Source organism: Takifugu flavidus, chromosome 16, assembly GCF_003711565.1.
Source record: "Takifugu flavidus isolate HTHZ2018 chromosome 16, ASM371156v2, whole genome shotgun sequence".
Lineage (NCBI taxonomy): Eukaryota > Metazoa > Chordata > Actinopteri > Tetraodontiformes > Tetraodontidae > Takifugu > Takifugu flavidus.
Genome location: NC_079535.1, coordinates 12,924,596 through 12,946,602, shown reverse-complemented (window position 1 = coordinate 12,946,602; position 22,007 = coordinate 12,924,596). Strand labels below are relative to the sequence as shown.

General features: G+C 46.1%; 4 protein-coding genes and 2 long non-coding RNA genes across 14 annotated transcripts in view; 4 read left to right on the top strand and 2 right to left on the bottom strand.

Annotated features, from left to right (window-relative positions):
* The first annotated feature begins 907 nt into the window (after positions 1-907).
* Positions 908-3,678, top strand: LOC130513194 (dr1-associated corepressor). Of its 3 annotated transcripts, XM_057011867.1 has the most exons (6): positions 931-1,448; positions 1,949-2,021; positions 2,213-2,306; positions 2,571-2,687; positions 2,839-2,932; positions 3,197-3,678. In XM_057011867.1, the coding sequence occupies exons 1-6, from the start codon at positions 1,407-1,409 to the stop codon at positions 3,221-3,223; spliced, it is 447 nt and encodes a 148-aa protein (XP_056867847.1). In that variant the 5' UTR covers positions 931-1,406; the 3' UTR covers positions 3,224-3,678. The 3 variants fall into 3 exon arrangements, with proteins under 3 accessions (XP_056867846.1, XP_056867847.1, XP_056867844.1); XM_057011866.1 differs by having other exon boundaries at positions 908-1,448; positions 1,949-2,419; XM_057011864.1 differs by having other exon boundaries at positions 933-1,448; positions 2,839-3,678.
* On the bottom strand, positions 3,591-7,863 carry LOC130513190 (activator of 90 kDa heat shock protein ATPase homolog 1-like). Of its 2 annotated transcripts, none has more exons than XM_057011855.1 (9): positions 7,739-7,863; positions 5,932-6,122; positions 5,768-5,850; positions 5,583-5,700; positions 5,403-5,494; positions 5,152-5,280; positions 4,886-4,987; positions 4,718-4,769; positions 3,591-4,475 (listed from the first exon to the last, which is right to left on the bottom strand). In XM_057011855.1, exons 2-9 carry the CDS (start codon positions 6,071-6,073, stop codon positions 4,303-4,305), a joined length of 891 nt encoding a protein of 296 aa, XP_056867835.1. In that variant the 5' UTR covers positions 6,074-6,122; positions 7,739-7,863; the 3' UTR covers positions 3,591-4,302. The 2 variants fall into 2 exon arrangements, with proteins under 2 accessions (XP_056867835.1, XP_056867834.1); XM_057011854.1 differs by lacking the exon at positions 7,739-7,863 and adding an exon at positions 7,052-7,293.
* Positions 7,864-8,877: 1,014 nt separating this feature from the next.
* On the top strand, positions 8,878-14,493 carry cdca4 (cell division cycle associated 4). 5 transcript variants are annotated; one of them, XM_057011859.1, is made up of 3 exons: positions 8,879-9,163; positions 11,597-11,734; positions 12,019-14,493. In XM_057011859.1, the coding sequence occupies exon 3, from the start codon at positions 12,028-12,030 to the stop codon at positions 12,943-12,945; it is 918 nt and encodes a 305-aa protein (XP_056867839.1). In that variant the 5' UTR covers positions 8,879-9,163; positions 11,597-11,734; positions 12,019-12,027; the 3' UTR covers positions 12,946-14,493. The 5 variants fall into 5 exon arrangements, with proteins under 5 accessions (XP_056867836.1, XP_056867839.1, XP_056867837.1 ...); XM_057011856.1 differs by having other exon boundaries at positions 8,878-9,163; positions 11,597-14,493; XM_057011857.1 differs by lacking the exon at positions 11,597-11,734 and having other exon boundaries at positions 8,882-9,163.
* LOC130513195 (uncharacterized) lies at positions 14,492-15,721 on the bottom strand. Its single transcript, XR_008946641.1, has 2 exons — positions 15,581-15,721; positions 14,492-15,428 (listed from the first exon to the last, which is right to left on the bottom strand). It is a non-coding gene; the product is annotated as an uncharacterized LOC130513195 (long non-coding RNA).
* Positions 15,722-15,895: 174 nt separating this feature from the next.
* si:dkey-177p2.6 (uncharacterized protein LOC568712 homolog) lies at positions 15,896-19,387 on the top strand. Of its 2 annotated transcripts, none has more exons than XM_057011862.1 (2): positions 15,896-16,060; positions 16,875-19,387. In XM_057011862.1, exons 1-2 carry the CDS (start codon positions 16,041-16,043, stop codon positions 17,632-17,634), a joined length of 780 nt encoding a protein of 259 aa, XP_056867842.1. In that variant the 5' UTR covers positions 15,896-16,040; the 3' UTR covers positions 17,635-19,387. The 2 variants fall into 2 exon arrangements, with proteins under 2 accessions (XP_056867842.1, XP_056867843.1); XM_057011863.1 differs by having other exon boundaries at positions 15,927-16,065.
* A 592-nt stretch (positions 19,388-19,979) lies between these two features.
* LOC130513196 (uncharacterized) overlaps positions 19,980-22,007 on the top strand; it is a 4,869-nt gene continuing 2,841 nt past the window's right edge. Inside the window, exon 1 of the long non-coding RNA XR_008946642.1 lies at positions 19,980-20,205. This is a non-coding gene — a long non-coding RNA (uncharacterized LOC130513196). The remainder of the gene's footprint in view (positions 20,206-22,007) is intronic.

Here is a 22,007-nt window from a genome sequence, read left to right as displayed (position 1 = left end):
ACACTGCTCCACAGATCTTCATCCTCCTGTTGGAACAGTCTCTTCTCACTCTGGAACGTTGCAGGAATTCACTCCTGATCGTAACACACATTTTGAAACAAGGCAGAAAACGGATCTGTAAGGAAATGTAAGATGGATCACGAGCTAAACACCAACAGGCTCGGCTACACTGGAGGTTTTCTCTTGTGTTTTTTAGCTGCGAGCTCTCTTGGACAGAGTTTATGCTCGACAAATACAGGCAAAGTGTGTTGAAGCACAAACACAAGCAAATATTCCACCGCTGCTTCACTTCCTTACAAAATATGTGGAAAGAAGCCAACGATGTCGACAGCAGCTATGCACAGCTGACCTTTCACCTCTGAACGCCACAATTTCTGGACGAACAGGACGATCAGCTGTTTGGTGGAACAGAAATGTCTCATTTTTATGTGTGGACAGAAGACGATGAAAGAGGTGATGATGGACATCAAAGCACAAAGTGGAGGTAATGTTGTGATGCCGACGATGACCTCGCTGCTGTAGATCTGGATTCACAGGAGCTCCAGAACTGGTGTATCAGACCCAGCTGATCAGAACTGACCTGAGAACCACAGGAGAGATACTGACAGAAAATTAGAGGTTAAATTCACCCGAGAAGCATCCTAAAGCCTTAATACGCAGCCTGAGAGAGCAAAGATGAGTCAGATGCTACAGATGCATCTAACAAATGGCATTAAAATAAATCAGAACCAACTCTGAGCGTCTGTGTAAAACAGCTGCAACAGAGCAGCACGCCGCCCTCCAAACCATAATCATCTGCAATAAGGACAGATTAACCCTATCTGTGAACTTTGTGGTCACTAGTGACTCCCTGAGTCACTAGGAAGTAACAGCTGATTAAGGAAGTAACAGTTGTCACACTAAAACCTCTTGATTTGTGTTTAAGCTGCTCATATAGTTAGAGGTGACAAGAATGAGCTCTCATTTTACATGACATTTGTCCTCATATTGAGGCTCCATTAACCCACCTGCCGTGCAGATGTAGGTAAATGTTGCAGTATTTCTATGAGAGTATTCCGGTCTATCCTCCATTTTGCTCTTTTTCTGATCTAATTGACTAAGTGAGTTGAGGATTTCTGAAGTGGAACTCGGATTAAAACAGGATTCTGCTTCACCTTTGGGGGTCCAAGGGCTTTTAAATGTCCTGCAGGGGGTTACTGCCATGACGTCATTATTGGGGGTCACATGTATTGACCTCAGGTGTGCGTGTATGTGCGTGTATGCGCGCGCGGGTGAGTATGTGTGCGCTTTCTTCTCCGTGACTTTTTCACAATGGCTCCTACGGAAGGTAAACAAATGGGCGCTGTGGCGGTGTTCGGTAAAAACATGAAAAATGTGATTAAAAAACGCAAATTAAAGCAAGAAATATGCCCGGCCAGAAGAGGAAATATAACGTACGCTTCAACCCTGTAAGTATAAACTTTAATAGATTACATTGTACTTGTGAATGATGGCTGAATAGAGTGGATGCCACAAGATAGCAAATGCTAATAGCTAGCTGGGCTACCTGCTGCACCTGTTGCGTTTTGGGAAATCGGTATTTTCCACTTTGAATATATTATTAAATATTTCAGTCCCTATTTCCACGGAAGGTGAACCAGCATCTGGTGATACATCAAAAACAATTTGATCCAATACATTTTAAAAGTAGTACCTGTCAAACTGTTATTGTGTTTGTTTTAAATGTATATCTGCTCTGGCACCAACATCGGTCATTTCCCCTCGCGCTCAAATGAATCCTTTAGTCGGTATGAATTAATTAAAAAAAAATAAATCAAAATGGACGTGTTCAATCGACGGCAACCGTGATTTGTTATTTACCTTTGAATGCTCTAAACGCTTTCACGCCGGGTGGCTGTAGTTTACTGGTGTTCGTGAACGCAGCAGGTGAACTTGTGCTTGTTGTCAGGGTCGCATTAAGAAGATGATGCAGAAGGATGCAGAGGTTGGGAGGATTGCGATGGCCGTGCCTGTCATCATCTGTATCCTTCACATTCACCTGGTCATACAGGAAAGGACACCTCTTCCTAAATGGACACATGATGCAGATGAGGCCGGGGGAGTAAATGATTTAGCATAATTAACAGAACCTGTCCCTGAAGGGGGTCAGAGGTCTTTTGGTTGTTTAGGTTTTATGAATGAAGCGTTTGACCCCCTGACCTGTGATGACCAGCTCGAGCTCTGGAAATATTCCTGAAGTGCCTGCTGACCAAAACCTGCATGATAACAGAGTCAAAGCTCAGCACTACTGTGTCTGTGGCTCATATGTAAGTATATCTGAGCTGTGGACACGTCACACTACCCTGTGTTTTACTCTTAATCTTTGTTTCTCATTTGTGTACTTCTGGTGTGACCTGCTGCATGTGGAAGTTTGCGTCTGGTAGTAGTTTTTTTTATCATCACAGTATATTTTTAGTCAAGTGATGTTTGCATTTGTGTGTTTTTAAGAGGAGGAACTAGCCGCAGGCAGAAAGTCAAAGCTTCTGAGAAATGTGCAGACAGTTGATGTCTAAGGTTATGCTGCTGTTTAGGAAGCAGTGCATCGAGTCAGAGAAGCTGTTCGACTTCCTCAAAGACCTGGTGGATCAAGCCACATCTACGGCAAGCAAGAAGGACAACAGAGGCGTGAGCGTGTGGCCAATATACAGGTACGGAGCATTTGGGAGGTTAAAATACCGCACACATCAGGGACTCCAATGCACAACTTTGGATTTGAAAAGCAACTTTGTTTCCCTTTTCACTGGCTGTTACAAATAATTTAGCAAGCAAATAAATGGACCGATATTTTCTTGATTTCAGGCCCGGCCGGCGTGAAACTTCTGTCAAAAAGCCAGTTGATGAAATGGCGCCACGGCCAAGATCGGATTCCTTGGACAACGACAACTCCTCCAGTGTGCGTACAGCCAAAAGCCAACATTTCTATTTCTACACTTGCTTTAATCCTTTGGTGACGTAAATGCACATTTTAAAAAGACTTTGACTATTAAATATATAAATGTTACAACAGCGACCCCACGAGGTGCAGGTAGGAAACACGTCAGACACTCTTACTCTTCTTACATTTCAACATACATCGATTATAATTATGTGTAAAATATGAAATAGACCAAAAGAAACAATAAAGAAAATAAATACCGAGCTTCTGAATCTGTTCTAGGAGCCGGAGCTCTACATCTGCTGCTAACGGAGAACTTTCAACCAGCCTGCAGCTACGGTCAATTTCAGTTTTGTTTAGAAAAAAAGTGTTTGTTGAACATTTACAGGACACCATTTGGTGGAAATTTAAGTTATATTTTAGGCTTTTTCCTTGTTTTGACAGATGTTGGACATTGTGTGTTTACAGCAACTGCTAGAATGTGAATCATGACAATGATAAAATCTTAATTTGCATAATTGAATATCATTTGGCTCTAATTTTGTTTGTTGGACAATTTAAGGTGTTTAAAACCACACTGACCTCTGCATTTGCCCACAAACGGTAGTTTTGAAACCTGTAAATAACCCTTTTAAAGATGCACCTTTATGGAACAGTCAAGATATAAAGAACTGAACCTTTTTGATTGATAAATTTAATGTGCTGTTACATGATGTGCACACGCCAAATAAAAACAAGCATACAGGGGTTTGGTTTCCTCCAAACTACTCGTCTTTTTTACATGACTGAAATGTGAAGCATAGAAGCATTTTTGTCCCAAAAAGTAACTCTGAACCAGCAAAACCACATGTTGAGTTGCTACGTCAGCTACCTGCAGACAGAACCAAAACTAAAATTTGAACTGAACTGATCCGCCTGCAGAGATGAACGTGTATTAAAAACAGGTGAACGAGGCGATGAAACTCCAAACGTAGCTGTAACGCTGAAATGAAACATGCATGTAGACCTAAAACAGCTTCACGACAGTTACATTACAATTAGACTAAATAAAACCATTATATTCAGAACATTTTCTTCTCCAAATAACTGACCCAACATGTCAATACTTGCAGTAATTACATATTTATGGAGAGGAGGTTTAACACATCTGTGGCTTTATTTGATCTGTTTTCCATCCAAAGGCACAAACCTCTCGCTCCTCCTTTCAGACACCTCCGGGCTTAAATACGGTGCTCAATTAAAACATTTACACAGCCGATGGACCAAAGTTCATCTGTTTTTTCTCTTCCTCTAAGTTGCAGTATGAGATTACAGCAGGATGTTGTGTGTTGGACCGATGAAAAGACATTAAAAGTGGGAAAAAACCAAAACAGGACAGTACTCGATCTTCAGAGCAGCCGCGCCCCAAAGCCAAAAGTCTGTTTGATAGCCTCAAAGTAGTATCTCTTCCAGCCTTCCTTAGTCCGCTCCTCCTCGTTTTCCGGGACGCCTCGGTACTCCACCTTCAGCTCCGTCGCACTGCTCAGGTCCACAAAGGTCATGGAGACGGTTGCGTAATGCTCTGGAACCAGCACAGAGCAGCGGTTTAAGGATCCGGAGCGGGAGAATGCATTTACAACTTAAATCTGGACTTGTGAAAACAGGGAACGCTGCGTTTAGATGGTTCCTGTTCCTTTCTTTTAATTCATCTTCCATCTCAGGTAATTACAGCTTTAAGTGAAAATATCACATTATGGAAACATCCTGCTGAATGTGAGCAGAGCTGAAAGTATTAAAAACTGCTGAAGCCGCTCGGTCACTCACCACTGGGCCAGTTGTTGTACCTCCACTTCATAACGATCTTCTCATCAAATACCTGGATGGACGAGACAAGACGTTACAAAGGGCATCCACCTCACCCGATGGGCAGAACATCTGGAATAACAGAACATCTCGTGCGATTTTATGCTTCCACAGGTCGGCCAACCTCACCAGGTCTGTAAAAACGCCAAGAACATTCCCGTCTAGCAGACGAAACCTCCCCCCTCTTGTTCCGTCCACTGATGCTGGAGCTTTTGTGAATGCCTGGACCATCTGTACGTGACGCAAACACATCTGTTAATCAATTATTCCAATTTATCACTGATGCCATAAATCCCCCCCTGGTGGCCGGATGTGGAATTAATCCATTTTGCTTAAAGAGGAGCGCTTTATGAGGTAGAAACGGATCCAGAAGGAATGGACGAACTGAAGCCCACCTCCTGGTTGAGGAAGACCCTGAAGAGGTCTGCTGGCGAGGTGAGGAACTTGTCCTTCAGGGTGAATTTACAGGTGGGGATCTTGACCCCGGTGTTGACCGGAGCAGCCGTGCTGCTGGAGGATGAAATCTGATCAAAACAAGCACAAGAGCATCTGGTGAGTCCTGCTGCTTCGCTGCACGGACGACCATTTAAGGACGTCAGAGAGCCCGAAATGTGGCCGATGGCTGGAGGAGGTTGTCAGCACCCACCTGCGTTTTATCCATCTTGGCTTTGGACTGCGAGGTGGCCTGAGGCTTGGCCACACCGTTGGCCGTCGGCAGGATCATTCCCTGTGTGAACTCTGCACCAGAAACATTAGATGTAGATTAAAACCAACTTTGTAGGCAAATGCGATCACTGATTGGAAGAGTCGAGCAGAAACCGGACACCTGTTTTCAAGAAGCCGACGTAGCTTCCCAGGGCTTCACGGACCCTGTCGGCTCCTTTCGTCTTCATCAGCGCCGTCAGCGGTGTGTCAGGTTCATCTTTATTCAGCGCTACAGAGATCTGAAGAGAGCGGAAGGACACGTTTAAACTCTCATCCCGACCTGTCAAACAGTCCAGTGAAACTCACATCAAGGTCCTCCATGTCGTTCTCATCGGACAGGTTGGGAACTTCCACAGTTCCTTTATATTTCACTCCTGTTTTTGACTGTCCTGTAAAACAGAAAGTTATATAAGTTATAACAGTGATTAAACCATGTCAACAAAAAGGGAGAAAGCTGAAACTCTCCTCACCAGTCCAGGTGGCCTTCAGGTTCCATTCATAAAAAAAAATAAGTTTGCCTTTGCGGTTGTTAATCGAGGCTTCTCCCTCCACTTTGCTGACTTCTGTCACCTCACAACAGCCCTCCTCATTCTCCACTTTCAGGCCAAGCATCAGGGATTTTAACTTTTCTGACGACCAATTTGTCGCATCTCGTTCGGTCCTTCAAAGGAAAAGACACCGCATGACTTCAGTTTCAATTTGTTCTTAAAATATTGTGTAATGCAACTTGGTTAATCTTTAAAGTTTTACTGCTGATACCAAAGACCGACGCAAAATAAGTAAAAGTGCATTTTGAGCAGTTATAATAGTTTCACCAACTGTGAGGGGATATTAATTTCCCTTAAAGGTGTATTATTACACCCAACAGAGATAGCTTCTGGATTATATTGTTTTTGTTCTTATGTTGGCTTTAACAATATAGATATGAGAAGTTATATAATTCATGTCTAAGGATTTGCATGCATCCAAAGCATAAATCTTAGACTGTTATGGTCAACGTGCAAACTGGCGTCTAAAACCAGTTGTGTCACTATAGAAGCAAACTGGACTAATAGGAATCGTCTAAATGTCTAATGCCCATACGGTTGCTCAGAAATGTGAAGTATTTACAATGTTAATAGGCATAATACCATCCGTTCGTGTCAGAGAGATCAATATTCTTGTCTGATACGAGGCAGGCTATTTTGAGGGAATGAGTTTGTTTTTCATCACATCGAATCAAGCATCTATTAGTTTAATTATTCGTTTTATACCAAGCGTGGTAACGAAACACGTGTGCATGTATTAGTGTTACTATCTCGGGCAGCGAGCTGACTGTATGGATATGAGGCTACAGTAGCATTAGCATGCTAAAGGCTAAGCTAAGTTAAAGCCAGTAGGGTTCACTTCTGCCAATCTCTAATCATGATTTAGTAACGAGCCAACGGAAGAGTTGGCGGAGGCAACATTGCACACCAAGTTGTCAGACAATTACGCACAATAACGAAGAGACAACTCAAGAACGACAGGTGTGTGCTGAGAAAAGGAGCTAAACATGTTGCGTTAGCATTATTGGGCTAGTTAGCGGTTTGGCCTTTCATCAAATCTCACCAGTGCCAATTGTTGACATTCGTCGCATCCGCTCTTTCCTCAACAATCCAGCGAGGATCTCCTTCCCCCCACTTGGCCATTTAACCAAAATATTGTTTCACAAGTTTTAACGCGTGCGGTTGTAGAACGGGGGGCAGCGGTGGTTTCCGGTGACCGGCCGGTGCACGTTGTTTCTAGAACCCTCCAACGGTTCCTGCATTTATCCGCCGTGCGCAGAAATTGCTAGAAGCGGAACCTTATAGAACGACAGTACCGACCCGGAAGCTATTTCTTGACGGATCCGTGCACGTCCGGGTAAAAATGCGGTCCCACAAAAGAATAAACATCAAACCGGAGGCTTTCTGAATAAAGAAATCTCAACAAATGAGTTTAAATGTCAGTTGTTTGAATATAAATGTGAAATTATATCAAAAGTGGAAGTTAGTGGAAGTGAAAAGATGGATCGTCAAGCTTTGATTTAATCGGCGCTCCTGAACTGACGTGATAACTTGATCCATGTGAGCAAAGCCTACGGGTTCGGAGCAACCAGCAAATATGACAATCGAAGGAGACCCTTGATCCTCCAGGGATTGAGGTCCAAAGGGGCATAATGCAACCTAATCTAGCCGACTATCCAACCGTATCACTGCTGCTCCTTGTGCTCTAATTCCGGTAACATTGAACCGCAGCCTTGGACTTCCTGCTCACCTCAGCGGGGACCAAACCTTGATTGGGTCCTCTTGTTAATGCGCTTTGACGGATACCCCACCGAGGTTTCCCCCTGGAAAAACCCACGTCACTAAACAAGGAGGGGAGAAACCTGCGGAAGCAACAGGGAGCATTTAAGAAAAGGTGGAAAAAGCAGGATGCAGCGTAAATCAGGTTGTCCAGGGACTGTCCACCACAGTTGGAAGGAGCTTTGCTTCTGTTTCCTTTCAGGCTAAAGCCTCAAAACATGTTTATCAGTCCAAGGTCTCTGTAACTCAGATTATAACCTTTAATAGATCCTTTATAGGAACCCTTTCAGTGCGTTCCTATTTATTGTGAACTTCACTGGAAGCACAACTAAGCAGGATGTACCAAGCAGAAACTGACAATAATCAGGCATAAAGCCAAGTTACAGATGTTGTAACAATAATGTTGATTAGCAGCAGCTAGTTTTGTTGAAATGTGTTCAACACTCCAAAACAGTGCAGGCACAAAACGACACATTTTTGAGGAAATGAGTACAAGAGTTGTATAATTAAAGGATAATATGCTGCAAAGTGGCATCTGAGTTACGCACACACAGAATGTGGGATAATAGTGTAATAGAACATGAAACAGACCAGTTTCAGTTCAACTAAAGGTACCAACAGAAATAGCATCAATCCTCAGCTTAAACCAGACAAACCTGAGATGGTCCTGATTTAAACTCCGGGCTCTTCTTAATGTGTATTTTAAAAATCTTCCCCGATAAACATAATCATACCATAAACTTTGTAATACATCCCAAAATGTGACGTCCACAGAAAGAACTTAAAATGTAAACTTTTCAGTAGTTAAACTGGTTTAGCGGGTTATTTCCTGTCAGATGAAGAGGATTCGGGCTATTAACAGTCAATGATGTGAAATAAAACCAAAAGTCGGCAAAGAATTCCTGACTTGTAACTGGTAGAAACACCCGCACAAACCCCAACAAACATCAACAAATAAAATCAAATGACCTTCCCTGTCGACCGGTTCACCAGAGCAAATTTTACCCTAATTTATTTAACTTTATTTACTTCAATAACATCAGCAGCTCCATCTATTTGAGCCGGTCTGAAAACAACGACGCCCGGTTCTTCTCTCTCTCTTTTATGTCAAATTAAAGTGGGGGGAGAAGCCACCCGAGAGGAATCCCAGCCAGCATATGGCAGCTTTTGTCGGCTCCCCTCCCCCCGCGCCGCCGCCGCCGCCGCCGCCGCCGCTGCTGCTGCTTCCCTCCTGCCGTCCGCTCCGCTCCGCACCGCTCCGCTCCGCAGCAGCAGCAGGACAGAGCAGCCTCAGTTTTTGAAGCCGTGGCATGAATGATCTCATCTGAACCTGATCTCCGCTTTCCCTGCCGTCGATCCTATGACCGAGACGGGAATCAAATAAGACAAAGACGAGGTGAGAACGGCCGCCGGCCGCCTTTTATCGGCCCTTTCAGCCTTTGTTGTTTTTAGGAACTTAAACGGGCCGCGGCCAAAACTCTTGTTTTTTTTGCCGAGAAAGGAGGAAGGACCGCGGCGGGTGTGTGTGTGTGTGGGTGGGAGATGTTTTCGGCTAACTATCTCCGCGCACGCCGGCGCCCGTTTAAATGAAGATGTGGGGGGGTCACCGAGGGAGAGTTGGCCGCGGAGAGGAGCCTTTTTTTAGGCTTTTATTGTGTTTCGCCCGTTAGCAGGAGCTCGCCAGCGGGGAGTCTCGCCGAGCTAGCCGGCTAGCTGTTAGCTCCTAGCGCAAAATGGCCTCGTTGTCGCCGCGTTGGAGACAAAGCATGCGGCGGCCACGGCGGACGGCACCGAACCGCCGAGGGGGGGCCGCCCGGCGGGACCCGGCCTGCCCGCCGATGCTGGTTACGGTGCCGCGGACGGGCCGATCGGCCGAGTGTGCGCGGCCGCGGCGGCTCTTTATTTGGTTAAAATCGGGCTGTTGTGTGAAAGTGGCTGGGTTTCACTGGCGGTGGGGGATGGGCCCTTCAGGGGCCATTGACGTAAAGCCAAGCTACATTTTGTTTGGCTTCTGGCTCCTGGCGTAATAAAAGGGCCCCGGTCGCCGTCTGAACAATGTATTCGCCACATCTGATCGCGACCTGCGGGCTTTTAATCAGGTCGTTTATTTTGCAGGTAATTATTCTTATTTCCCGCTGCAGCTGCTGGACGTTGGTGGCACCGATTTCACGTGGAATCATGTTGAATTAAATGTTCTTTTGTCGAAGAAGACGAGGTTGAATGGTAGAAATGTTCGTTTGAGCAGAGCACAATGTGTGATTGCAAAAAACAATCAAACATTCTTGACCCTTTTAACACCATTCTGTCCAGGCTGCAGCGTTTGCCATTAATACTCTGCAGATTCTGTCATCGCCAAAAATTTCCATCTATTTTCCAGACATTTTTTTGACCCGTGTTGCCATGTTTTCATTTTCTGTCACTACAGGTGCAGGATGGTTCTAAACCACCTTTAATCGTATGTGTCCGTTCGTTATATACCGACCAGGTTTAGCACTTCCTGTTTCATTTCCCAGTGAGATTTAGAATTTGGAAGAGCAGATTTTTCTCCAACAAACCTGTAAATCAATGTCAAAACTGTTTACAGTGTGCTTTCTCCCAGGTTGTAGGACTTCCTGGTACAGTGTTGGTTTTCCTTTAGGGAGGTAGTCTTGGGTAATGTCTCACCACGCAGGAGGACGACGCCACTGTTTTCTAACATTTTTGTTTTAGCTGTCCGTCATAAATTACGTGTCTGTTCTGTACCGGCAGGAAATGTTAAAGCAGGTGAGGCTGCGTGGGCAGTGGCCTCGCTACGTTGTCTTTGCTGAGGAGTTTTATTTCACACAATAGCGTTGGGTTCATTCACCTGATCAGTCGGGACGGCGGCCGTTTGTCTCATTTGGGCTGAAATCCCAGAACCTTCTGGTGTTGAAGGACAAAAGGAGGAATTTTCCATCCAGTTTCTGATTAGTTGTAATGAATTTTACTGTATTAAATGGTCTCCTGTCTTTCCCATATTTTTGGCTGTTAATTCTCCTTCAACACGTTTTTCCTCAATGTGAGAAAAAAGAAAATGTGATTTTTATTATTTTTTTACAGATTTTTTTTTAGAACCTTGATCTTTTGTGGCTTTCCTGAAACTGTAAAGTTTTCCATCCCTGTTGGTAACGAGACGGAGCTGTGCGAGGGGCGTTAGCGAACGATGACACGATGAACATGTACCTGTACGTCCCAACGTGTATCAGTACTGTTTGACTGGACTGTGTTTTGTGATTTATCTTGTTTTTGCACACAGGAGAGCCTGGTGGACTCTTAAATGCCACAGGCCTCTGCTCACCCCACTCACTCGTATCTTTATTTTTGGAGGCGTCGGAGGGTCTTAAATGCTGGCAGGACTTCTTTTTTTTTAAATTTCTCTTAAGAAATGAACAGTGAGCAACGAGGAAGTTGGCGCTTCTTTTCTCCCCCACCCTGAAGAGAAAGTGAAAATCTTGTTCTGCTAGTTCTGGAGCGTGCTGTGCGTAGAGCTCCCAACCTCATGCACTTCTGTACATTCTAGCGGCACGCGGTGCAATGTTGTGTTGTGAATACTGTCAATGTTCTTTATTTCCCACGTTTTGTTCACTTTTCCCTCTTAAAAGCACCTCATTGATTGGTCCATTCTTTCGATCACAGGTGGCAGTGGGGGGAAAAGTTACGCCCATCATGTAACTTGAGTGCTGTTTTTGTTTTCTGACTAAGGTCTCTCTAGTTTGTGCTTACTTTGATGCAGCGTCGGCATTTAGTCGGTAACCATGCTATTTTCGGTGGCTCAGTGGTCTGTTAAAAGTGTGGTTGTTCCGCCCAGCAGGAGTCTTGCCTCAGACTGGCCTAAAATGGGCAGAAATGGTGCTGAACAAAAGCTGCTTGTCGCTCGTACAAAAGTACTTGAAGCATTGCAGCCGGGACCACGCTGCATTGCTATTGCCTGTGCCTCTCAACAGGAAAGGTATAGCAAACTTTAAGAAAAAGACTACAACAAACAATTCATTGTTTACTGAAGTTCATAGAGTTTAAACCTGTAGAGTTTATTGATAAAGTCACTGCTGCTGCTGAGCAGATTGTAGCCCTATTTCCCTCATACATAGGTCCCGCACCACGTAGCGTAGCCACAGCACATATTTACATGATTAATTACACGGCACTTATTCTTGTATGATTGTGAAATTCAGAGCCGTTGTCCTCTTGTGTGTTTGGCTGACTTTGTTTTCTGTCTCCTCACCGTCACCACAGAAAGGCATAATGTTCCCAAAAGGCACCAAGCGCAAGTTTTCAGACCCCGGGGAGGAGCCGGTCCCCAGTGGCGAGCAGGGCCTGGCAGCAGCTACCCCTGCGGCTGCTCGGACACTGTCGTCGTCCTACAGCCTGCAGCGGCAGTCGCTGCTGGACATGTCGCTGATCAAGCTGCAGCTCTGCCACATGCTGGTGGAGCCCAACCTGTGCCGCTCTGTGCTCATCGCCAACACGGTGCGGCAAATCCAGGAGGAGATGACCCAGGACGGCACCTGGCAGATCATGACCAAGGCCCTGGCGGCTGCGCAGTGTCCCGCCGATCGCCTGGTGGCCTCCGAGGTGCTGTGCCGGCAGACGGAGGCGGCGGCTCAGGCGGGCCAGAGCCCCAAGCCCTTCTCAGTGGTGGGTCTGGAGGAAGGCTACCACTCTGAGGAGGTGGTGATGGAGGGAGACATGGAGCCAGAGGTCACCATGTCCACTTTATCGCCTGTCTCTCCACAGCTGTCCTCTGCATCTTACCTGGCCGGTCCCTTCGGCATGGGACCCTGCTGGGAGGAGGAGGAAGAGTGTGAGGAAGATGAAGAGGAGGACAGCGAGGAGGGGGTGTCAGAAGGAGAGGAAGGAGACCAGGACCACCTGAATCCTGTAGACTCCAGGACAGGGGACCAGGTTTTTGGGACTTTTGAAATCAAGCACCCAGCCCCTCCACCTGATCCTGCCCTCGAAGAACTGTTTTCAGACGTGGACCCGTCTTACTATGACCTGGACACGGTGCTGACGGGCATGCAGAGCACCCCGAAGATGGGGCCTTACGATCTGCTGGAGAGCCTCTCCTCCCATGGGCCCACGGCGCTGAGCTCCAGCTCCAGCTGCCGGTCCGACCTGAACGAACTGGACCACATCATGGAGATCATCGTGGGATCCTGAAACCCTGGACTACCCCCCCCCCCCCCTCTCAAACTCTTTCCAGACTATGCAGAGTGCACGTGTGTGTTCTGTATGTGGTATTGTTACAGAGATGGTTGGAGGTTTTGGAACAAGGTGGGAAATTAACAGCGAGCCGAGAAGATTTTGGGGATAAGACTGTTAGACCTGGAATTTAGTCGCTCTAACGACCAATTAGGCCAATCAGAGACCTTTTTATCAAAATGTAATCACAATAAGAATTGATGGATGAATTATGGGATTTCTTTTAGTGGCTTCTAGTATTTTCTGATGCGGTTAGTTTCCGACTTTGAGATCCAAAACATTCAGGAGAGGGCAAGATAATTCCCGACGCCGCCACACATTCTTATTTACTTTCCATGTTTACCTCTCTCATGCTAGCCCCTTCCGGTCGTCTATTTCTATTTATTGTTACACGGACTGAGCGAACATTCTTCACACTACATGCACCTGAAACCAGAACAAATTGTAAATCCAAATCTATGAGTCAGTGCATATTTTCCTAAAGATTTGAGCAATTATGAATGGAATATATGTATATGTACGTATGTGTATATAGAAATATATTTTTTGCATTATACAGCTGGGGGATTTTTGCAAGTATCATTTGATATTACTATTATTTTTCACTCCCAGGCGATTTTAAGATTTTAGTGTAGCCAGACTTGAGACAGTGTCTTCCCATGGTTTGGTATCACAGGTCGACTGCATCATCACATTTTACAGGCGCTGTTCTTTCATTTCTTTCGAAGCTTTATGCAGAGCGGGAGAATTCCTGCCAGCCTCCGACCAAATGCTGGTAAAAGATGGGCGGGTTTTCTGGTAAGTTGACAGCAAACGCGTTTAAACGCTCCTTTCTGTGCTCGCAGCATTTGGAGAAACCACGGGGTGACAACTGCATCAAGAAGCCATATCTGTCATTTGTTGCTCTTACAAATGATCCCTCTTTGTTAACCCAATATAATTTATTGTTTTATTTATTGTATTTATTATATCAAGGTACAGACACGACACATTGACTTCAATCGTGAGGCCCGATGAAATATTTATCAAAATTTAGCCCTCTGTTTCGAATGCAGTACCTATTTATTCCTCACTCTTTTCTTTCTATCTTTTTTTTGAAATAATGATCACCACCGGGTTCCTACTCAGATCACTATGCAGCTCTGTCATTCGTGTTTCAAAATGATTGTAAGCGACTCAAATGTCCTCTTAATTCCTTTATGCAAACAGTTGCCTTTCTTCTATAGATGTGGGAAAATCAAATGCATTTTTCAAAAAGTTTTCCTCGTGATGTGATGAAGAGATTAACTCAGGCAAATGAAATGTATTGACGAGAATACAGTATTACGACACGCTGATTACCTTACCACAACACTTCTGAAGGATGTCACTCTGGTCTAAATGGGAGCTAGAACTTCAAAGACTTAATTAACATTGTAAAATGTATGCATTTTTTTATATCGAGAAAAAAACAAAAACATTGTAGCATCTTTGTAAATATTTTTTATAATAAAAGGTGCAACTATTGTCTGTGTCACATTTATTTCCTGCTTTTATGACTCCGGAAATATCCAAACATGTTAAATGTAAATCAGATTATATTATCACAGCTGGTAAACCTCCAGCAGAACTTTACATCCAGGACAGTAGTAAGGGGTAACGATTAAAAACGGAAGGTCAAACTTGTTTTAGGGAACTGCTCCAATAGGAGTCGGTGTATTTTATGGGTTTTTACGAGTGAAAACGTGAGGACATTGGTCGGTGACTGGGTCCATACTTGCCTGGACCTTTGTCCTCACGTGTTATCACAGTTTTTCTGCACATTTGCCTGTTGGGCCGCCTGTAGTTAAAGATTAATGACCTCTCGGTGACTCAGCAGAACAGCAGCCTGAGGAAAATTGGTAGAGAACGAGACTATTGTGTTTTAAAAGGCACGATGAGGACTGAAGTTTACAGAGTGACCTGACAAACGCACCTTCCATCACTTTTGCAATAGATGTGAACTTTGGCGTGTGCTTTGACAGATGAGTGGATTAGTTCAGGGGTCACGAGTCAGCGTTCTCACAATGCCTACAAGTGTTTCTGACATCTTGTGTTACTCTCAGGTAAACAATCAGGCCCTTTTATCAAGACCTGAAGGGCTCACTGGACTCCAAGGAGGCTCCTTGACAAGCAGATCTTCAGATGTTACGTGAAATGGCAAAAAAATAAAAATCACCCAACAACAATTGGGTGGAACTGAAATATGACTTTTTGTTTTAGACAAAATGGAGAGGAAAGAAGAAGTGGAATCGCAGCTGTGACAACTTCAGCAGGAAGAGAGAGAAAAAACCTTGAACGTGGTTTCCTTATTTGGCGTTTGCGTTCCCGTCTTTCCGGTCACTTCTCCCCCACTTCCTCTCTGAGTCATCTGTGCCTTTAAACGTGCTGCGTTCGGGTGCTCGATTCAGACTTCCAGCATTCTTACAAATAAATCATGTATTTTCATCACTTAAAATACACGCTGTCATTTAATAAAAGCAATACGATTGGAAGGTCTTTTTGATTTCTTGATTTAAAAACCAACACGTATTTTGAGACTTTTTAAACATGTAGTAGGACGACAGATACTCACTTTTTAAAGGCGTTAGTTCGGCTGCACTAATAACTACTTCGAGCTGTCTTAAAACAACATATTTTTTTTACCCGGCAAAGCAAACCATGTACCAATAAAGGCCATAAAATCTTTATCGAGGTGCTAGAAGCGAGCGCTTGCAACTGTGGTGTTATTCTAATTCAAACTACAATTTAAAGATCATGTTTCCTGTTGTTTGTCGGTTGTTTTTGTAGTTTCCGTAGTGCGCCTGAACGCAGCACTCGGAACAGGCGGTGCACATTCGCTGCCCCGTGAGTGGCGGAGGCGGAGGCTTGAGCGGCAGCTGAACGGACCAATCAGACGCGCTCGCTCTGCTGGTCCCGCCCCTCCCCGCTCCTCAGCTGCGGATTGCCCGAACATTCCTCATACTCCCGGGGCTCGGAGCTCAGGAACGCGGGGACAGAGCGGAACCGGACCGTCACCTGAACTCCAGCAGCTCATGATATATTCGACGGAAACGTAAGGTTGGTAGTTTACGGGCTAACTTTTACCTCCATCAAAAAAGTCGCGTATCTTCTTTAAACTTCAATTAGGCTCGCGTTTTTTCACTTGGGTCCGGGGACGTGAAGGCGGTTCGGGGTCGTCTTGCGGATCGTGGATAAGGAGAGGAGGATGGATGGATGGAGAGTCTGTTCTGATGGAGCAGCACTACACTGTTATCACGCTAGCTCACGGTTTTGTGTTTTGTTCACACACTTCACTTTGCGTCGTAGTTTTGCCTCGTTAATTCATACAAGTAATGAGGGAGAGTTGGGGGTAAAACTCTTGAACTGGGTTCCTCGTGTCGGAGTTTATTTCTCTTGTTGAGCACTTTTGAGACACTGATCTAACCGAGCCAGGTCTGTATGGATGAGTAAAGCCTGCAGGGCTGTCTGAGTCACGTTGAGCACTTTGGGACTCAAACAGCCACCCTGCAAACTCCGAGAGAGACCGTTCACAGCTGATCACCAACGTTTTCAGCAGCCGATGGGTTGACAGTGATCTGGGAAGCCCGGCACGCTTTGCTGCATTAGTGCTGTTACATAAACCGCAGGCGAGGTTTATTACATGTCGGCCTGGTCCTGAATGTGCTGCATCTATTTGCTGTGGGCTGAATGGACAGAGACGGTCCACCAATCAGGCTGCAGCTGACAAATTGCAAGAGTTGCACTCTTTTAGGGAAAGATGAGTTTTAACATTCCTAACTGGCTCCATATTCAAGGATGCTAACTAGTGAACCATGAGTATACGTTTGGACTAAGTGGCCCGACCGCTCACGTTCGTCTCTTTGCAGGTCAATGTTGGGCCGTGGTGTCAAACGGAAGTGGAGCTGCTTGCAGGAGCTGGAGGACGAGAGCCTCCCTGCTGCCGTCGCTAAGGAGAGGACCGACGCGGACCACCCGTCCGACAAGAGCGGGTTCCTCGTGGGTCCTCCCAGGTGCAGCATGAGCCACCTGCAGCAGCGTCAGCTGGTCCTTGGCCTCTGCCTGGAGAAGCTCCAGCACTATCAGACCGGCGTGGGCCTCAGTCTGCGCCGCTCCGTGTTGCTCGTCAACACGCTCAGGCAGATCCAGGAGGAGATGCAGAGCGACGGGACGGGACCCTGCGCCCTCGTCAACGGCGTCCAGACGGACTCCTGTCTTCTCAGGGAGGACGTGCCAGTCACGTGCCCTGGGTGTGCAGATGTTGATGGGGACAGTCTGGTTCTGTCTGCAGAGTTTTCCTCTCAGGAGCCAAGCGGCTTGCCTGACCAGCCGAAAACACACCCCGCAGGAACCATCAGTGCTTTTAGTGACGCAGCAAACACCATGGGCTACCTCAGCGACGTCGCCCCGGACGACATCTTTGAGGACATTGACACATCGATGTACGAAACTTCGGACCTGCCTTCGTCCTGGGTGGCGGGCTCGCTCTGGCCCATCAGCGTGTCGCTGTGGGCGGACGAGGACGTTAAGATCTGCTCGACCAGCCACGCCTCAGCCGGCAGCCTCCAGTCCTGTCTGGTGGACCTCAATGAGCTGGACCAGATCATGGAGATTCTGGTGAATTCCTGATCTCCAGGAAAATACCTGCACTGCAAAAAACTGGGGTGGGGAGAAGGGACTGAAATGCAAGCTTTGGATTCTTCCAGCTCCAGCTGTTGTCTGAAGCTTTAGCTAGTTTCCAGTAGGATGAAAACACCAATTCCCCGACATTCTAATTTACGTGCATGAGCCTGTGCCTCAGTTGGACCCTGCAGATGGGAACGTTTGGGTTTTGACTGATATCCAAGGGTCACTTTAAAGGCAACAGATCAGACGCGTCCACGTCCGATGGGGATCTGCTCGCACCTTCCTGAGCCGCTCCAGAGGAGGACGCAGCTGAGCTTCACCCGGGCTGTTGGGTCAGACCCGGGTTGCTTAAGAGTTTGCGTTGCAGCCAGCTGGGAGGGCAAAGGCCTGGGATTCCTTTCAGTATTACTGGATGGTTTTTATTGCTCCATGTGAGGACCTTTAAAGGAGCAGGCGTCGTGCCTGTGGTGGCGCCTGAATTAGGAGACTTTAGCAGCAAAACACCCAAGATTTCAAACCCAGGAGTAGATCAGATCTTAATGTTCCCATGAAGTGGCTTTTTTCCCCTTAGCTGTTCTTTTTATTTATAATTGGGGGATCACAATGAACTGCCGCCGTTGTTTCTTCTTTGTTTGTAGTCTAACTTATAACTCTGCGAGCCGTGGAAGGCCTCTCCTCACCGTACGGCCGGCGGTTCATCGTGGGCAGCTCGTATTTAAGATTTCACGGATGCAGTGTGGAACACGTGAACGATCACAGTAATGGATCCCGGTCTGCTCCCGACTGAGGACTCGAACAATCAGGAGAACTTCACCCGGAATTGTAAAGGAAAACGCAGGTTTCCGCACACGTAAAGGCCACGACGGTAGGAATTTTTCCTGCCGCGTGTTGGACTGGGTTTCACACGTCTTTGAACGTGGGTGACGGCAGGTCTGCTGCTCTGCTCTACCTCCTGGTGCCGGTTTGATCTGCTGGACACTCCTGCTCCGCACAGCGACAGGCGGCCTGTGACATTCATCCTTTAGCCTCGTTGATTTCACCCTTTCGTCCGTCAGACCAAAGCGATCCGTCCTCACCTGCATCTCTCGCGTCCACGTGCCTTAACTACTGAGCAGAATTCTTATTCCCCAGCTTCTTTGCGTGGTTGAGCTGGAGGAATCGTGGCGTGGTCGTTATGTAAAAGCACTGAAAGCCATCGAGTCTCCATCCCCCCCCCCCCCGCGCTCAGTGAAAACTCCTGGCATATGAGCTTAATCTATCCTGACAGTCTGATGGCAAACTAGCCCAGGGAGGAGGTGGCGGTGAAAAATAGGAGGGGGAGGGAAGGAGCGGCAGCGGTTTGCGTCACTCGGTCCGTAGGCGGAGTCTGCAGCTTGTTTTGCCCCGACTCAGGCGGCCGACCAATCGGGGGAGGGAGAGGAGCGAGGCTGACGCGTGAGGAGAACACTGCTGCTCCAACAACAACTTGTTTTTGTTCCTGCACAGAAAATGTGCAGATCTGTTGGATTTCGGTCTCACAATAATCCACTTCCTGTTGTTTTGCTGTTGTCTTTTTACATAATCTGCCTGAGCTGAAAAGAGAACTGCAGTGTTATTTATAAATTATGAGAGTACCGTCGGTCTATAAAGCACAATGTGTGTTATCGATGATGACGTGATATATATGTGAAGGACAGAGATTTCTGTATAAGTAATGTGTATTTTTTGTGAAAAATTTTATAGATTTTATTCAACAATACAGGAAATTTATTCTAAATTCTTGTGTGAGTCTTCCTTCAATAAGGTACACAACACACCTCTATAAAGGACATTAAAGGAACACAACGTATACTGCTTTTATCCCTGTCGATGCTCATAGAAAGTAACTCAGCTGGGTCAAATATACTTGGTCTAGTTGTGCATGTTGCACCTAAAATGAACCCCCCCACACACACAATCATTTTACATGTGATTTCTGCTGCACTACAACCATCTGCACACTCGTACAGATCCCAGCATAGCTGGGTTTATGCCACCAACACAAACTTTGCTTTTTAAAATTCGCTGCACATGCTAGAAACGAATGTTGGGTGACAGCAAACGTGTGTCCACATTTACAAATCATTTGCAGGTTGCTTGGCATTTATAGCCCCCCCGGACGGAGACTCTTAATTCAAAATGGAATGCTGAACACAGCACGGACTGTTTGATTTAAAAGGCCTGCAGAACACGAGCGCGCCGGCTTTCCCTGCATACAGGCTGCACTGAAATGGTGGAGCCTTTTACACGCACGCCCTGATCGGGGTGGGGCGTCTTCTGCTCTGGCACAAATGGTGGCGTAGCACGCCCCCTGGCGGCCGCCCGGCCGATAGGCAGCCACTCGTGACGGAGCGAACATGTTGGTGCTCGCTGATGATGTCGGGGTCTTTTTAATATAACAGAGAGCACGTAAAGGACAGGCTGGCCTCTGTTGTTCTGCCAGGGCAAGAAACGGATGAGAAAATGGGTTCTAATCCTTCTGGGTTGTTTGTTTTATCGGACGGCTGTATTTTCGCTCCTGTTGTGACACCCACAGCTGGATCTGGCAGTGGGCAGGTACAGTAGCTAAAGCTCAGAGTTATGCAAAAAAAAAAAAAAGAAGAAGAAAAAAAAGCTGGATGTAGAATCACTGCTGCTGGAATTCAGGGAGTGGTGACACGTGAGGAGGAGCAACACGTGCACTGCTGCACACGGTGCCCTCAATGGCTACCAGCTACCCACAATACATGTCTGCAGTCCGGCAGTGCTGCAGGACGTCAGACAGGGTTTAGCGGTCCCCCGGGGCCTCACATGAGCCCACTGCAGTGGACCCGGTCCAGGCGTTGGCTCCGTCCAGCAGGCTGACTCAGCGTTTACAGAACAAACAACCTCTGCTGCTCAACAACACGTGGGGGAGGAATCAGGGAGCAACGCGACAAATCATCTTCAACAGCAACAGCAACAACATTATCATCCACATCTTCACCACAAACAACTAATCTTTTGTCTTTATCGTCTTTAAATGCTGTAAACAAGACGGACCAGCGGGGATTTAGCGCCCCACGTCGGTCAACGGTCGCAACTGCACGTTTATCTCAGAGTCCTGTACCTTTGTATCCATTAAAGTAAATAATAATTCATGAAATTATGGTATTATTAATTAGATAAAATTGAAACTTCTATGATTACACAGAAGTGCATCAGTGGAGGGAGTAACTAATGAATTATTCATTGTGTCCAGATCTGTGTGTTGATGCTGACGTGGTCACAGCCGTGTGTCCCCACACAGAATCCGTGTCAATACTGTACCGACCCGATCTGTGCTGATGGTGCGGATTTATTTACCCACGATTGACCGACAGCAAAAAGTCTCGGCTTTGATTCCATCCTAGAGTGGAATGGACACATTCCTCGCCTGATAACGAGTACCAGTGGTTCTGGAGGAGTCCGACACATGACCTCAGCCCCTTATCTCCGTGGAAATGAATTTGACCTGGAATCTTCACAATCAGAAGGCCGGCGTTCATTTTTTACAACACGGGAATCAAATTAGCCGCTGGAATTTTGGTGACAGCGGCTAATCATCTGCACAGGTCCCAACTCCAGACCACATGGGCCGGATAATTGAAGGGAACCGTATCAGGGAACTGGACGACAGACGCTCACAAAAATGGACCACTGAATCGGATCTGGTCCCACAGAAAAACTGCATTTCAGTGACAACATTAAAGCTTTTGTATATCAGTACCAGTGAGTACCACTGGGTACTAGTGAGCACCAGTGGGTACTAGTAAGTACTAGTGAGTACCAGTGAGTACCACTGGGTACCAGTGAGTACCAGTGAGTACCAGTGAGTACCAGTGGGTACTAGTAAGTACTAGTGAGTACCAGTGGGTACTAGTAAGTACCAGTGAGTACCAGTGGGTACCAGTGGTTTTGCTGGTTTAATAACACTGATGCATCAAGAGCTTCACAATTATTGCACTTTCTCTCATAATCCTAATGTCAATTTCAGAGTTTGGGGCTCTTTTATGATAAATATTATCAATCATGAACCTGCTGAATTAGTCAACACAAGTATTTACATCAAAATGTTATCTATTAGAAATAATAAAGAAAATATTACTTAGGTTGACTATTGAAAAGGTTCACCAAAATTAAAACGCTTACTTCCTGTTTATTGCTAAGTAATAAAGAAAATGTACGTAGTAATCTGATAAGGATTCTATCTGTTATTGGCCACTAATCCATTATCCATAGTACTGATTAAGAGCGTGTGTCCAGCTTAATTACCAACCGACTGAAAGGATGATGATAAAATGAAGAGTGATGCTGGATGACTGAACATGATACGGTCGTCCTGTCTGCATCGGGGGGGA